General features: G+C 41.9%; 1 protein-coding gene across 3 annotated transcripts in view; it reads left to right on the top strand.

Annotated features, from left to right (window-relative positions):
* The window catches only part of Samhd1 (SAM and HD domain containing deoxynucleoside triphosphate triphosphohydrolase 1), a 42,422-nt gene that overhangs the window by 13,608 nt on the left and 11,906 nt on the right, over nt 1-16,908 (top strand). For all 3 annotated transcript variants that reach the window (XM_048349140.1, XM_048349139.1, XM_048349141.1), the window contains exons 4-11: nt 475-635; nt 2,975-3,090; nt 4,671-4,741; nt 9,855-10,010; nt 11,659-11,759; nt 11,879-11,987; nt 14,006-14,097; nt 15,145-15,260. In XM_048349140.1, coding sequence (XP_048205097.1) covers nt 475-635; nt 2,975-3,090; nt 4,671-4,741; nt 9,855-10,010; nt 11,659-11,759; nt 11,879-11,987; nt 14,006-14,097; nt 15,145-15,260 — 922 coding nt within the window. The remainder of the gene's footprint in view (nt 1-474; nt 636-2,974; nt 3,091-4,670; nt 4,742-9,854; nt 10,011-11,658; nt 11,760-11,878; nt 11,988-14,005; nt 14,098-15,144; nt 15,261-16,908) is intronic.

Raw genomic sequence — 16,908 nt, 5'->3', positions numbered from 1 at the left:
AAGTACAATGTTTGATGTAGTACATACTATTTAATGCATCCTAAGACTAAAACAGACCAGACATGGTAGCATATGCCTGTAATCCCAATTACTTGGGAGCCAGAGATAAGAGGATCATGATCTAAAGCCACCTGGGCAAAAAAAGTAAGATTCTTATCTTAACAAACAAGTCGGGCATAGTGTTATAGCACTATAGCTTCCACGACCTAAGAAGCTGTAAGTAAGAGGATCACAATCCTTGGTTAGTTTGGGGCAAAATTGAAGACCCAATCCAAAGAAAATAACTACACCATAAAAGAGAGAGAGACAGAGACAGGGCCGTGAGTGTGACTCCAGTGGTAGAACACCAGCCGTAAGCACAAAACGCTGAGCAAGAGCATGGGGCTCCAAATTTAAGCTCCAGAATGGGCTTACACATATACAAAAGTAGAGTCATGTCTTGTTGTTGATACTAATTTACACGTAATTTTCCAGGTAATTAATGATCCTATCCATGGCCATATTGAGTTCCATCCTCTCCTTATCCGAATCATTGACACGCCTCAGTTCCAGCGGCTTCGGTATATTAAACAGTTGGGAGGTGGTTACTATGTATTCCCAGGAGCTTCACACAATCGATTTGAACATAGTTTAGGGTAAGAGGGGAAAGGGTGCCGGGAACCTGAAGTTCTTAATTGCCTCCTGTGTCATGAAATATTGTTGCATCTTATCTCTTAGGGAATACATAGCTTTACAAAATGGTTATTATAATATCTTGATGAGAAAGTTGAGGGTATTTTTTTTAATTTCCCTTACTATATTTTATTTTGTGTGTTTTAAACCAACTCACACCCTTCGTGTAAAAGTAATGAAAAGTGGGGCTGGGGATATAGCCTAGTGGCAAGAGCGCCTGCCTCGGATACACGAGGCCCTAGGTTCGATTCCCCAGCACCACATATACAGAAAACGGCCAGAAGTGGCGCTGTGGCTCAAGAGGCAGAGTGCTAGCCTTGAGCGGGAAGAAGCCAGGGACAGTGCTCAGGCCCTGAGTCCAAGGCCCAGGACTGGCCAAAAAAAAAAAAAAAAAAAAAAAAAAAGTAATGAAAAGTCTATTGATGGGTCAGTGGGTTAAGTGTTTGTTTGTTTGTTTTGGGGGGATTGGTCGTGGGGCTTGAACTCTGGGCCTGGCCTCCATTCCTGAGCTCTTCAGCTCAAGGCTAGCACTCTACCACTTAGAGCCAGCGCACCACTTCTGGTTTTCTGGTGGTTAATTGGAGATAAGAGTTTTAGACTTTCCTGTCCAGGCTGGCTTTGAGTCTTGATCCTCAGATCTCAGCCTCCTGAGTAGCTAGGATCATAGGGGTGAGCCACCAGTGCTGGCTTTAAGCATTTGTCTTTAAATATTATCCATGAATAAATAGGGTTGATTACTTAGGTACCTGACACTGTGAAATTAGTACTTCGTTTTCTATAGTCTCTATTTAGTCTTCTCTATTCATTTCTTCTGAGACAAAGTTTCTCTATGTATTCAGGCTGACCTCCAACTCATGATCTCAGCCTCTCAAGTGCTGGAATTATAGCCATACACCACCACTTCTGGCTCTTGTTTCATCTACTCGGGGTCATTTTTTGAAATCAAATAATTTTCTTATCTATCAGGAAATATGTAATATTGCTATTCTTAGAAAAGGTGGGACCTGAGTTAAGTATGGTGAAGTTGAGACTTTGGCCTGCTTTTTCATTATAAGGTATAGAGCAAGGAGAATGGGGGTAGGGAAGAACTAGGGAGTTCCCCAGAGATTTCATTCAGTACAGTACCTTGTATTACTATGCTGTTTTTTTTTCTGTTATGTAACTTCTTCCTTTCCTACTTCCTTACTTCCCTCCTTTCTGCTCTCCCTCTTGCCTTTCTTCCTTCCTCCCTCCCTTCCATCTATCCTTCTTTCTTGCCTCCTTTAAGACAGGGCCTCCATATGTATGTAGCCTTAGCTATCCTTGATTTTCACTTTTCCTGTCTTTACTTCCTGAGTTCTGGGATCATGAGAGTATACCATCATACCAAGCTCAGTGTTAATTCTTTTGCACATATCCTCCAGAAGGGGAATTGCTAGATGATAAGTGTGTGTGTACACATGTGCATGCTCAGGCACACACACGTGCACACAGGGAAATAAGCCCAGGCCTTGTGCATGCTAAGCATACACTCTGCCACTCAGCCTTCTAGTTTTTATTTATTTTCCATAGTGGCTATTCCTATTTTTCCATTAATCATGCACAAGCATTCTAGTTTCTCCACGTCTTGGTCAACACTTGTTACTTCCTGTTTTTATGTTAGTAGCTGTCCTGATGAATGTTAGGTAGTATCATTATGTGTTTTATTTCATTTTGATTTGCAATATTAGGGATCAAGCCCAGAACCTTACACACTGTAGGCTAGCACTCTACCTCTGAGTAACACTATTGACCTATACTTCTTCATGATTATTTTGTTTGCATTTCCCTAATAATTAGTGCTGTTGAGGCAAAGGTCCTGCTTCTGGGATTCTGCTTATTTGTGTTCTAAAACATACTGCTCTGCAAACTTGTTGTTTTTATTTTTTGTTACCAGTCCTGGGCCTTGGACTCAGGGCCTGAGCACTGTCCCTGGCTTCTTTTTGCTCAAGGCTAGCACTCTGCCACTTGAGCCACAGCGCCCCTTCTGGCCGTTTTCAGTATATGTGGTGCTGGGGAATCGTATATGTGGTGCTGGGGAATCTAACCAAGGGCCTCATGTATACAAGGCAAGCACTCTTGCCACTAGGCCATATCCCCAGCCCTCTGCAAACTTGTGCTGAGATATATCAGGGTGTTTTCAGATTTGGTTTCATTACCACTTGGTCTTCAGGTTATGCTGTAAGTATTTCACAGAACTCAAAAGGCCTTGGGTTCCAGAGGTATCACCATTCAAACCAAAAGAGTGACTTTTGTTGATGCTGTTGTTGTTGCTCCTCCACAGGGTAGGGTACCTTGCTGGATGTCTGGTTCGCACACTGCATGAAAAACAACCAGAGCTGCAGATAAGTGAGCGAGATATGCTCTGTGTTCAGATTGCGGGGCTTTGCCACGACCTTGGTAAGCTGTACAGAGTCATGCTGTAAAAACCACACCATGTAAAAAATCAGAGTAACAAGAGAAAGGTGTGAGTCATGTTTCAATTCATTATTGCCATTAATAAAGAATAAGATGGGCTGGGAATATGGCCAGGATGCAAGAGTGCTTACCTAGTATACATGAAGCCCTCGGTTCAATTCCTCAGCACCACACATATAGAAAAAGCCAGAAGGGTGCTGTGGCTCAAGTGGCAAAAAAAAAAAAAAAGAAGCTAGAGACAGTGCTCAGGCCATGAGTTCAAGACCCAGGACTGGCAAAAAAAAAAAAAAAAAGAATATGGCATTGCTTTTGCATAGAGTGATTCATAAGCACAAAACATGGCAATTGTACTTTACTCTTCCAGTTATACCAGTTATACAAAATGGCTGTCTGTAGTGAGATTTTCTTACTACTGTGTTGAAGATGAAGTAAGTTTCACTTTTCTTTTTTGTTTTGTAGTGCTAAGGCTCAAACCCAAAGCCTCACACTTGCTAGGCAGTGCTCTACCACTGACCTAATTTTGATTGTATTGTTTAATAAAAATCCTCAACATTTCTTTTTTGTTTGTATATGCAGGTACTGGGGCTTGAACCCTCAGGATTTTCTACTCTTGCTTAGAATTTTCTGCTCAAGGCTGTTGCTCTACCACTTGCACTACATCTCCACTCTGGCTTTTTTGCTGGCTAACTGATGATACAGTCTCTTGGACTTTTCTGGTGACTTTGAACCTGCATTTTCAGATCTCAGCCTCCTGAGTAACAAGGATAACACGTGTGAGCCACCAGTACCTATCTTAACATTTCTCTTAGTTAAGCTGAACCTATCTTTTCCCTAAGTTTATGCAAGCCCTGATGACTAGAGACCTCTCCAAGGAGAGTTTACATTCTTATATGATTTTGCCTTTTTTTTAAATTTAAATTCTTTTTTCATTTATTTATTTATTTTTTGCCAGTCCTGGGCCTTGGACTCAGAGCCTGACTACTATCCCTAACTTCTTTTTTGCTCAAGGTTAGCACTCTGCCACTTGAGCCACAACACCACTTCTAGCCATTTTCTATGTATGTGGTACTGGGGAATCCAACCTAGGGCTTCATGTATACGAGGCAAGCACTCTTGCCACTAGGCCATATTCCCAGCCCCGATTTTGCCTTTCAATTCATGTTTTTAGAAAACAGGGTACCATTAGCTCATACCTGTGATCATAGGTCCTCAAGAAGCTGAACCCTGGAGGTTTGAAACTGGACCAGACAGAAAAGTTCATAAGTCTCCCATCTCCAAAATAACTACCAGCAAAAAATGCTAGAGTAGAGGCAAGGCTCAAGTGGTAGAATACCAGTCACAAGCAGACAACCCCAGTATTAGGCCCTGAGTTCAAACCCCAGTAGCACCAAAAAAGAAAAAAATAAAAGAAAGAAAAAGAAAATCGAAAAAACACATTTGTGCTATTTTGTGATTTTTATTTATAGATTACTAATTACTATTGATACTAAAATTCAAACAACAAAGATTTTTTGAAGACTTCATTTTTTTTAACCAGTTTCCCAACCTTTTTCTTATTCTAGGTCATGGTCCATTTTCTCACATGTTTGATGGAAGATTTATCCCACTGGCTCGCCCAGATGTGAAGTGGACGGTGGGTATTCATACATTGCCTAGTTGTAGAAAGAAAGACTATTTAAGGAGACCATTCACTGGAATTACCTGTTTGGCTCCCCTGACATGTTACACTTTTCTTCCTCATGAAGGTTTTTGATGTGCTTTCCTTCACGAACATGTAACACACACACACACACACACACACACATTTAGTTCATCCTCATATTCCTTTTGTACACCTAAAAGAACTTGAAGCTATCAGAAGCTAATCAATGTGTCAAAAACCAAAAAGCTGGGGCTGGGAATATGGCCTAGTGGCAAGAATGCTTGCCTCGTATACATGAAGCCTTGGGTTCAATTCCCCTGCACCACATATACAGAAAACGGCCAGAAGTGGTGCTGTGGCTCTAGTGGCAGAGTGCTAGCCTTGAGCAAAAAGAAGCCAGGGACAATGCTCAGGCCCTGAGTCCAAGGCCCAAGACTGGCAAAAAAACAACAACAAAACACCACAAAGCTGTAGAGGTGGAGCCAGCACTGGGCAAATAGCTTTCTTGCTGTTTATGTTAACCTTATACTATCCTGCTGTTAGTGTTATCATATATCAATGTTCCTTGTCCTCTGTCACTACTGTAAAATAAAGAAGGACACTTCCTTGAAGTAATTGATACCAGCCACATTTTTTCATATGTATTAATATGAGTCATATTATAATTAACATTTGCAGGTAGATGACCTATATTATTTTAACCAATTTTCTGGCCTCCCAGTTTTCTTTTTTCCTCTTTTAAATTGTATTTATTATTAATTGATGATTAACTTAATTAATTGATTAATCTTGGGGGGAGCTGAGGACCAAATCCAGGGTCTTACACATAATAGGCAAGCTCACTACCATGGAGCAACCCTGACCTCCCATTTTCTGCCATACTTTATTTCTGGAACTGGAAATAGAAAAGGATAATAATATATATTTGAAAGATTCTTACCTGTTAGCCTTTCTTTTTTCTCTCCTCCTTTTTATTTTTATTTGTTTTGTTCTTTTTGTGTGTGATGGTACTGGGACTTGAACTCAGGGCCTGGGTGCTGCCCCTGTGCTCTTCATGCTCAAGACTAGTGCTCTACCACTTGAAGCACAGCTCTACTTGCAGCTTTTGGTGGTTAATTGGAGATAAGAGTATCAGGGACGTTTCTGCCCAGTCCAGCTTCGAACTATAATCCTCAGATCTCAGCCTCCTGAGTAGCTAGGGTTGTAGACATGGGCTTCTATTACGTGGCTCCTCTCTTCTTTCTTGAGGTAAAATCACAGAGTGAATCATATAGCTCTTACATGAGTTTTGACAAGTGTCCCTCCAGTCAGGATATAGAGCATTTTCATGCCCCAGGCCTCCTTCCCTCTCCCTCTTTTTATGTTTTGCTTTTGTGATGCCAAGGATGGAGCCTGACCCCTGCACATGTGCAAAGCCCATGGGAAGCCCATGCGAAGCCTTTCTGTGCTACTGAGCTCCATTCCTGGCCCCTGTACAAGACTGTTGTGGAAATGCTTTTGCAGGTCTCTTAGGTTGATAGCTGGAAGTACAATTGCTGGTCATCTGGTAGATGCATATTTAACTTTATAAGAACACCCTGATCAAAAACAATAAAGGACTGTTGTTGGTGTTTTCTAATAAAAATGTAGAAATTACAAAAAAAAAAAAAAAGGAAAAGAAATAACCCAAAGTTCCAGGGTGCTTGCTCTTTCCTCCCATTGGCACTGAGTGAAAGTTCCACAGCTTTACTGACATTTTGTCTTTTATTTATTTATTTGTGTGTGCTGCTGGGAATCAAACCGAGGGCCTTGTGTGGTCTAGGTAAACACTACCACTAAGCCACCAACATCCAGCCCTGATGTTTCATCTTGTAGATTAGCCCCTTCTGAATTATCTTGATCATTTACTGCCTCCATGTAATAAACCATAGTTTATTGCCTCTATTTCCTGTACTTTATACCTTGCACTTTATTGCTATATCTTTTGTAAGCATGTGTGAAGAGTTCTTTTAATGTTTTACTTTTTAAAAAAGAAGTGTTATTGAGCTGGGCACTGGTGGTTTACCCCTGTAATCCTAGCTACTCAGAAGACTGAGATCTGAGGATCTTGGTTTGAAGCCAGCCTAGGCAGGAAAATCCAATTAACCATTGAAATCTGTTAAGTAATGCTATGGCTCAAAGTGGTAGAGAGCTAGCCTTGTGCAAAAAGCTCAGGGATAGCACCCACAACCAAACAAAAAGTTGTTGAAATGCTGGTATATGGCTTACTAATAGATCACTTGCCTAGAGTCAACTCCCAGCACCTCTCATGAAAGATTTTTTTTTTTTGCCAGTCCTGGGCCTTGAACTCAGGGCCTGAGCACTGTCCCTGGCTTCTCTTTGCTCAAGGCTAGCACTCTGCCACTTGAGCCACAGCGCCACTTCTGGCCATTTTCTATATATGTGGTGCTGGGGAATCGAACCCCGGGCTTCATGTATACGAGTCAAGCACTCTTGCCACTAGGCCATATTCCCAGCCCTCATGAAAGGTTTTTGATTGCCTATTTATTATTGATCTGTTTGAATTTTATATATAATGTCAGGTATATATTTTGTAAATATCTCTCCTAGTGTTTGGTTTACCAATTTGTTTTGTTTATGTACTTGTCTATTTAATGCCAGTACTAGGGCTGCCTCACTCCCACTTGGCTTTTTCATTCAAGGCTAGCACTCTACCATTTGAACCACAACTCCTCCTCTGGCGTTTTGGTGGTTATTTTGGAGACAAGAATCTTACAGAGGGGCTGGGAATATGGCCTAGTGGCAAGAGTGCTTGCCTCATATACATGAAGCCTTTGGTTCGTTTCCCCAGCACCACATATATATAGAAAATGGCCAGAAGTGGCGCTGTGGCTCAAGTGGTAGAGTGCTAGCCTTGAGCAAAAAGAAGCCAGGGACAGTGCTCAGGCCCTGAGTCCAAGGCCCAGGACTGGCCAAAAAAAAAAAAAAAGAATCTTACAGACTTTTCGGCCAGGACTGACTTTAACTTTGATCCTCCAGACCTCAGCTTCCTGAGTAGCTGAAATTACAAGTGTGAGACACTTTTGCCCAGTTCATTAGTTTTGTTTTTTGTTTTGTATTTTGTTGGTTGTGGGGCTTGAACTTGGGGCCTGGATGCTGTCTCTTAGCTCTTTTGCTCAAGGCTAGCACTCTACCACTTTGAGGCACAGCACTGCTTTGGGTTTTTTTGAGTAATTAATTGGAGATAAGAGTCTCACAGGGACTTCAAACCATGATCCTCAGCCCCCTGGATTACAGGTTGGACTACAGGCAAGAAACACGTTACCCACCTCACCAGCTCATGAATTTTGTTAAGACCAGGTCAGTATGAAACTGTAACCCATCTGTACATCACTTTGACAATAAATACGTAATTATTAATTTTTTTAAAGACCAGGGAAGATGTCTTCAGGGTCCATTTGACCTTTGCAGTAATTGTGAACAAATGAGAAGAAGCACTATCAAAAGTCCAGAATCAGGGCTGGGGATATAGCCTAGTGGCAAGAGTGCCTGCCTCGGATACACGAGGCCCTAGGTTCGATTCCCCAGCACCACATATACAGAAAACGGTCAGAAGCGGCGCTGTGGCTCAAGTGGCAGAGTGCTAGCCTTGAGCGGGAAGAAGCCAGGGACATGTTCAGGCCCTGAGTCCAAGGCCCAGGACTGGCCAAAAAAAAAAAAAAAAAGTCCAGAATCAACTCAAGTCCTGACTTAAAGCAATGACCATTTGAATATACTGGCAAGGTTGCCATAACCCTTTTTGCCACTAGATGGAAGTACTAACTGGATTTTTGGTTTTGTTTTGTTTTTGCCAGTCCTGGGACTTGGACTGAGCTTGGGTCTGAGCACTGTCCCTGGCTTCTTTTTGCTCAAGGCTAGCACTCTACCACTTGAGCCACAGTGCTACTCTGGCTTTTTCTATATATGTGGTGCAGAGGAATTGAACCCAGGGCTTCATGTATACAAGGCAAGCACTCTACCACTAGGCCACATTCGCAGCCCTCTCACTGGATTTTTAATTTCACATTCCAACCCTGATGAAAAAAAAAAAAGAACTAATTCTTAAAGTGATACTCATTAAAAGAGGATTCTAGGTGCTATTGGCTTAGCGGTAGAGTGCTTCCTGACATGCATGAATCCCTGGGTTCAATTCCTCAGTACCACATAAACAGAAAAAGCCAGAAGTGGCTCTGTGGTTCAAATGGTAGAGTGCTGGACTTGAGCAAAAGAATCTCAGGGACAGAGCCCAGGACCTGAGTTCAATCCCAGGACTGACAAAAAAGGAGGAGGGGGGAAACCCTACCTATATGACCTAGTAATAGTTTTCTGGGTACCGTAAACACTTATATGTCATAAAATGTATTTGGTCTATTTATTTTGAAATAATTAGCATGGATTGTAAAAGACTGGTAAAATAGTCACACAGTTTGACAGATTTTAGACATTGTGAGACTAGGCAATAAACATGAAGTAGAATCCTATCTCAGAATTATCTAGAATCCAAAACCATTTGTGGGCCAGGTGCCAGTAGCTCTCACCTGTAATCCTAGCTACTCAGGAGGCTGAGATCTGATGATGACAGTTCAAAGCCAGCCAAGGCAGGAAAGTCTTTGAGATTCTTATCTCTTATCTCTGATTAACCACCAAAGGGCCAGAAGTAGACAACTGTGGCTCCAGTGGTAGATTGCTAGCCTTGTGCAAGAAGGCTCAGGGACAGTACTCAGGTCCTGAGTACAAGCTCCAACACCTGCACCAAAAAACAAACAAACAAAAACCACAACAACTAATTCATGTAATCAAGTCCCCTGATTAGCTAGTGTTTGTTTTTGTTGTTGTTGTTGTTGTTTTTGGCCAGTCCTGGGGCTTGGACTCAGGGCCTGAGCACTGTCCCTGGCTTCTTCTTGCTCAAGGCTAGCACTCTGCCACTTGAGCCACAGCGCCACTTCTGGCCATTTTCTGTATATGTGGTGCTGGGAAATCAAACCCAGGGCCTCACGTATATGAAGCAAGCACTCTTGCCACTAGGCCATATCCCCAACCCATAGCTAGTGTTTGTAACAGGCTATGTTATCCTGACTTTTCCTAGCATGAACAGGGCTCGGTTCACATGTTTGAGCATCTGATTGATTCTAATGGACTCAGAGATGTCATGAAACATTACGGTCTCATCCCTGAAGAAGATATTTGCTTTATCAAGGAACAAATTGCTGGAATACTTGACTCACCAGTCAAAGGATCTTTGGTAAGTTTGTATTCAACTTAATTTGATCTCACTGGTGCTTTTTACCTCACATATTTTTTTCTTTAACCATGGATTATTTGTACAAGGGAGGTTTCACTGTGATCTGTGTTCCCACACATTTATACTAAGTGTTCTGATCAACCCCACCCCCTTTGTCACTCTGTCCCACTCCCCCATCTTTAAGAATTCCAACAGGTTTTATTGTTCTATTTTCACACATGCAAATAAACCACACCATCAGCTAGTCTAATTTTTTTTTTTTTTGGTGGTACTGTGATTTTAACTCAGGATCTCATGATTTCCAGCCTTGCTTGTTGGGCTGGTGCTCTGCCACTTAAGCCACATCTCCTGGCCTACTTTTGGCTAGTGATTTTGAAGATGGAGTCTTTGAGATTTTCTGCCTAGGCTGACTTTGAATCTAGATCCTCCAAATCTCAGCTTCCTGAGTGGCTGGGTTTACAAGTGTAAACCACCAGCATTCAGCTAGTCTATTCTTAATTCCTTAAGAGGTACAATTTTGACTACTTAAGAGGGGCTAAATGATAAAATATGTTATATATTTCTACCCAATAATGCAAAAAATATGTTTTCTCACATCTTGAGTTGTTTAGAAGTTGCTTTCTTAATTAGTGGCATATATCTATAAGACCAGTACTTGGGAGATAGAAGCAGGAGGTTCAAAATGTAAATCTTATTTTGTTTGGTTTGGTTTAAGACAAGATCTTGGTGTGTAGTTCAGGCTGTAACTTACTATATGTCCAAGGCTAGTCTTGAACTTGTGATCTCTGCCTCAGCCTCCTAAGTGCTAGGATTACAAATATGTCCCTAGCTACAAAAGTGTACATCTTGGGGCTAGGAATATGGCCTAGTGGCAAGAGTGCTTGCCTCATATATAGGAAGCCCTGGGTTCCATTCCCCAGCACCACATATATAGAAAACGGCCAGAAGTAGCTCTGTGGCTCAAGTGGCAGAGTGCTAGCCTTGAGCAAAAAGAAGCCAGGGATAGCGCTCAGGCCCTGAGTTCAAGGCCCAGGACTGGCAAAAATAAAAAAAAGGTACATCTTGTTTATTCATTATGATTAACATATTTGAAATACTTAAAGATGAACTCATTCAAGTGGAAAATCTATTTTATTTCCTTTTTGATCTTTCATAGTATATTTTTGTTGTTGTTGTTTTTTGCCAGTCCTGGGGCTTGAGACTGAGCACTGTCCCTGGCCCTGGCTTCTTTTTGCTCAAGTCTAGCACTCTACCTCTTGAGCCACAGCACCACTTCTGGCTTTTTCTGTTTATGTGGTGCTGAGGAATTGAACCCAGGGCTTCATGAATGCTAGGCAAGCATTCTACCGCTAAGCCACATTCCCAGCCCCATGTATTATCTTTAGTTAAGAAATAAGTTGGAAAATAATTTTCCTTTGAGATTTTTAGTTGTTTGTTTGTTTGTTTGTTGTACTGGTATTAGGGCTTGAACTCAAATGCCTTGACTTGCATTTAGCTTTTTCTCTCAAGGCTGGCACTCTACCATTTGCTACACCCCCAGTTCTGGCTTTTGACTGGTTAATTGGAGGTGAGAGTCTCACAGATTTGTCTGCGTGGGATGACTCCAAACCTCAAACTAAAACTTCCGGTGGGTTTTCTTGGCTTCCAGTGGCAGTACAAAGGACGTCCTAAACAGAAAAGTTTCCTGTATGAAATCGTGGCTAATAAAAGAAATGGCATTGATGTCGACAAATGGGATTATTTTGCCAGGTATGACCCGGATACTCCAGAAATGTTTCTGGAGATCTTTATATGAATTGAGTATTGATATATAGGATAGTTTCCTTGTTGAAAAAAAAATTTCATCTCTGTGCTTTGGAATTTTCTAGGGACTGTCATCATCTTGGAATCCAAAATAACTTTGATTACAAGCGCTTTCTTAAGTTTGTCCGTGTCTGTGAAGTGGAGGATGAGAAGCATATTTGTACTAGAGAAAAGGTAAATCATATCAGATGAAAAAAGAATCATGGACTTCCTGGTCTGGAGATAACTACTTGGCAATTTGGAAAAAAAAAAAAAAGAAGAAGTGGCAAACTATTGGTTTTCTCTGAATGCACAGCATGTGTTATCTTAAGGTGTTTTTTGTTTATTTTACTTATACTGCACTGTATTTGTCTTAGTGTGTTTTATGGCGATCCAAGAGTATAGTAAGGATTATTTACTTTTCCATGCATGGTGGAAAGCCAGAAGGGCAAGCAGGAAATACTGCAGAGAAAGAAAGGAAGTGCCAGGTTGGCTTTACAACAGCATGCTCTTCTGTACTCACTCTCCCAGGAACTACATTAATCCTTTCAGGAGGGAAGAGATCACTTTTTTTTTTTCCAGTCCTGGAGCTTGGACTCAGGGCCTGAGCACTGTCCCTGGCTTCCTTTTGCTCAAGGCTAGCACTCTACCACTTGAGCCACAGCATTACTTCCACCTTTTTCTGTACATGTGGTACTGAGAACTCGAACCCAGGGCTTCATGCATGCTAGGCAAGCACTCTACCGCTAAGCCACATTCCCAGCCCCTTTGGGACCTAATTTTAATATGAGTTTTTCTGGGGACACACATATTTACACCATAGCACCGTGAGCAGATTAAGGCATAGAAGAGTTTAAAACTGCCAGGTGCTGGTGCTTAATGTCTATAACCCTAGCTACTCAGGAAACTAAGATCTGAGGTTCAAAGCCAGCTTGGGCAGAAGAGTCCATGAGACTCTTATCTCCAAAAAGCACCAAAAAAAGTTGGAAAGTGGAGCTGTGACTCAAATGGTAGAGTGCCAGCCTTGAGTGAAAAAGCTAAGGGACAGCCAGGAGCTGGTGGCTCATGCCTGTAATCCTAGCTACTTGGGAAGCTGAAATCTGATTATTGAGGTTTGAAGCCAGCTAGAGCAGGAAAGTCCTCCTTGAGACTTTCATCTCCAAATTGATCACAGAAAAAGCCAAAAGCAGTGCTGTAGCTCAAGGGGTAGTGTGCTAGCCTTGAGCAAAGGGAGCTTAGGGACAGTGCCCAGGCCCTTAACAGAAAGAAAAGAAAATAGTAAAAAATTAGTAACTCCAGAGTTGGAGTTTTGACTTTACTAGGTACCTGATGATAATTATGTAATTCTGGAGTATGACAGTATTACCCCTAGAAAGTATTACAAGAATGAGGGCTGGGAATATGACCTAGTGGTAGAGTGCTTGCCTCGTATACATGAAGCCCTGGGTTCGATTCCTCAGCACCACATTTATAGAAAAAAAAAAAGCCAGAAGTGACACTGTGCTAGAGTGCTATCCTTGAGCGAAAAAGAAGCCAGGGATAGTACTTAGGCCCTGAGTTCAAGCCCCAGGACTGGCAAAAAAAAAAAAAAGTATTACAAGAATGAAAATAAGCCAGCGCACAGGTGATTCATGCCTATAATCCTAGCGACTCTGGAGGCTGAGATCTGAGGATCATGGTTCAAAAGCCAGCCAGGGCAAGAAAGTCTGGGAGACCCTTATCTCCAACCATCAGAAAACCAGAAGTGGTGCTGTGGCTCAAGTGGTAGAGCACTAGCCTTAGGCTAAAGAGCTCAGGGGCAGTGCCCAGGCCCACAGTTCCAGCCCTATAACCGAAAAAAGGAATGAAGAATAAAAGAATGACAATAACTGTTTCCTGGAGTTATTGGGAAGATTCAAAGATGTGTTTAGGATGTCTAACACAATATGAAGGCTCTCTGGGAGATATAGTTCTTAGTATATATGAGGCCCATGGGTTCAGTCTCTTTCCTTATCCCCTTGTCACAAAGTTAGGACAGACAGTAGATTTTACTTCACTGAGAATGAAAGTTGTATACCAGTAGATAGCTTCACCCCATCATCTCATGGCCTCTGGGATTCTAACAGCACAGCCCCTTCATAAATCCTTCTTGTCTGCCACCATCCTTTTTCCTTCTCTTATATACTTATCAACTATCAGATCCCACATTCATATTTCTACCATGTTTTGGACAGGAGGTTGGGAATCTGTATGACATGTTCCACACTCGCAACTGTTTACACCGAAGAGCTTATCAGCACAAAGTGGGCAACATCATCGATACAATGTAAGGAAGTGGGTTCTTAATTTCCCTGTAACATCTTCTATGGTGCTTTGCCTAATTTTCACACTTGGCTCAAGTTGAGATTTCTAGATAAAGTGGATAATAATTTTTTTTTTTTTTTTTGGCCAGTCCTGGGGCTTGGACTCAGGGCCTGAGCACTGTCCCTGGCTTCTTTTTTGCTCAAGGCTAGCACTCTGCCACTTGAGCCACAGCGCCACTTCTGGCCATTTTCTGTATATATGGTGCTGGGGAATCGAACCCAGGGCCTCATGTATATGAGGCAGGCACTCTTGCCACTAGGCCATATCCCCAGCCCGATAATAAATTTTAAGTGAGTCACTAGAGGGGTTTCCTTAAACAAAAACTAGCATAAGTTGAAGTGAATTAGAGGGAGAAGTAGGAAATGAGGATGGTTGTACAGAGGAGGAAGAATAACTGGCTTAGGTGACACAGGAAGGGACACTTCAGGGTGGCCTTGGACCCTGGCAGGTATTAGTCACCAACGTGAGGGGTGGTGAGATATGAAGAATTGACACTGGCAATTAATTTAAAAATTGATTTTTGAAGATTAAAGTGATTGTCCTTATCCTGTGAAATATTTATTTTTTAGCAAATGGTAAAGCTAACAGGAATTCTACCTTTTTTGTCTGCACAAAAGGTTTAGTCTGTACGTGCTCAGAGACCACCCCCCCCCCCCGCGAGGAATTTTGACCCCAATCAATTTGTTTTGAAGCCAAGCACCCATGGCTCACTCCTGTAATCCTAACTAAGGAGGCTGAGATCTAAGATCTAAGTAAGGACTGAAGAAGGAAAAAAAAAAAGTGATGTCTTTTGGATATCATATGCCCAAATTTTATTTTTCTAAAGTAGAAAGGTCCCCTAAGTATTCGGGGGTGTGTGTGTGTGTGTGTGTGTGTGTGTGTGTGTGTGTGTGTGTGTGTGTGTGTGTGTGTGTGTGTGTGTGTAAGATTTACATGATATAAAGAAAAGTCCAAGTATATGAAGCAAATATTCAAAGTTTCTCTAATTGTGTTCACCAAATGATTTTAGGATTACAGATGCCTTCCTCAAAGCAGACCCCTACCTAGAGATTGAAGGTGCTGAAGGGAAGAAGTATCGCATTTCTACAGCAATCGACGACATGGAGGCCTTCACCAAGCTGACGGGTAAGACTCAGGTGACATCCGGCTCACATGTGGTATAAGCTGTCCCTGGATTGCAGATGGGTTATTCTCTAAAAGTTCAAATCTATTTTTGCTTCCTAAGTGATCTTATTCTTTTTTTTTTTTTTGGCAGTCCTGGGGCTTGGACTCAGGGCCTGAGCATTGTCCCTGGCTTCTTTTTGTTCAAGGCTAGCACTCTGCCACTTGAGCCACAGCGCCACTTCTGGCCATTTTCTGTATATGTGGTGCTGGGGAATTGAACCAGGGCTTCATGTATACGAGGCAAACACTCTTGCCACTAGGCCATATATATCCCCAGCCCCATTATTCTTTTAGGGTATCTTTGCCTTATACTAACAAGGTGAGCCCAGTAAAGTGTTTTAATGTCTCTGAACTTTAGTTTCCTCAAACCAAAAGGAGGTACATTCCTAGTACACAGTTCTGTTTTAATGCTTAAATGAAACACAGCTCCTAATATAGACTTGGCATGTAAGTGTTCAATATTCAGTATTGTCTGACTTAGTATACAACTGGGTTAATACCAGATTAATACTAGGGGGGGAAAAAAACCTTTAAAATTTCTTCATTGCAAACCATAGGGTGCTAGGAACATCCTTCTATGTTTCTGCAGAAACAAACTCTGCAGCTTAGGTGGAAAGGAAGAGAAGTGAAAGTCTGGTAGTCCTTAGGAAAATATAGATGGAGAAGATTGAAGAAGCCAAGGGAACAGAAAAGAAAGTACATACTAGTCAGAATTCTAGTCTCTTAAACTAAAAATGTCATCAGAAAGCAATCATACAGCCAGGCGCTGGTGGCTCACACCTGTAATCTCAGCTGCTACTCAGGAGGCTGAGATCTGAGGATTATGGCTCAAAGCCAGCCCAGGCAGGAAAAAGTCCAGTGAGACTCTTATCTTTAATTAACCACCAGAAAATCAGAAGTAGTGCTATGGTTCAAGTGGTAGAGTGCTACCCTTAAGCTGAAGAGCTCAAGGACAGCGCACAGCCCAGAGTTCAAGCCCCATGACTGACCAAAAGAAAAAAAAAGGATCCATTTTAATGTGATCCTGGAGTGTACAACTACACAGCTCTGGCTTGGTACAGGTTCCCTAATGCCCAGTGGTTCCCCCCCCCCCCCCCAATGGTAGGTGAGATGCACTGATGCATTGTAGCAAGGTTGAGGTCATCCATTTGGAAAATGTAGCATGTACCATGAATTACTCTACTTCCCTTTAAGATTTATTAGCACTGAGGGAAGAGGTAACAAACAGTAAAAGAAATGTATCCAATGCCTAACATATGAAACTGTAACCTCTCTGTACATCAGTTTGGAAAAACAAATAAATAAAAGATTTGTTAGCACTTTCTTAAGCAGTCCTTTTTTCTTTTTGCCATTATTGGAGTTTGAACTCAGGGCCTGAGCACTGTCCATGGCTTCTTTTTGCTCAAGGCTAGCACTCTACCATTTGAGCCACAGCATCACTTCCAGTGTTTTTTGTTTATGTGGTGCTGAGGAATCGACACAGGGCTTCATGAATGCTAGGTAAGCACTCTACCACTAAGCCACACTCCCAGCCCTTATTAGCACTTTCTTAACAAGCCCTGCCCCACTGGTCCCACTTTATTTTATTTTATTTTTTGTTGGTCATGAG

The sequence above is a fragment of the Perognathus longimembris genome, chromosome 6 (genome assembly GCF_023159225.1).
Source record: "Perognathus longimembris pacificus isolate PPM17 chromosome 6, ASM2315922v1, whole genome shotgun sequence".
Taxonomy (NCBI): Eukaryota; Metazoa; Chordata; class Mammalia; order Rodentia; family Heteromyidae; genus Perognathus; species Perognathus longimembris.
The sequence above is the reverse complement of the archived record's forward strand: the minus strand, read 5'-3'. Positions and strand labels throughout refer to the sequence as shown.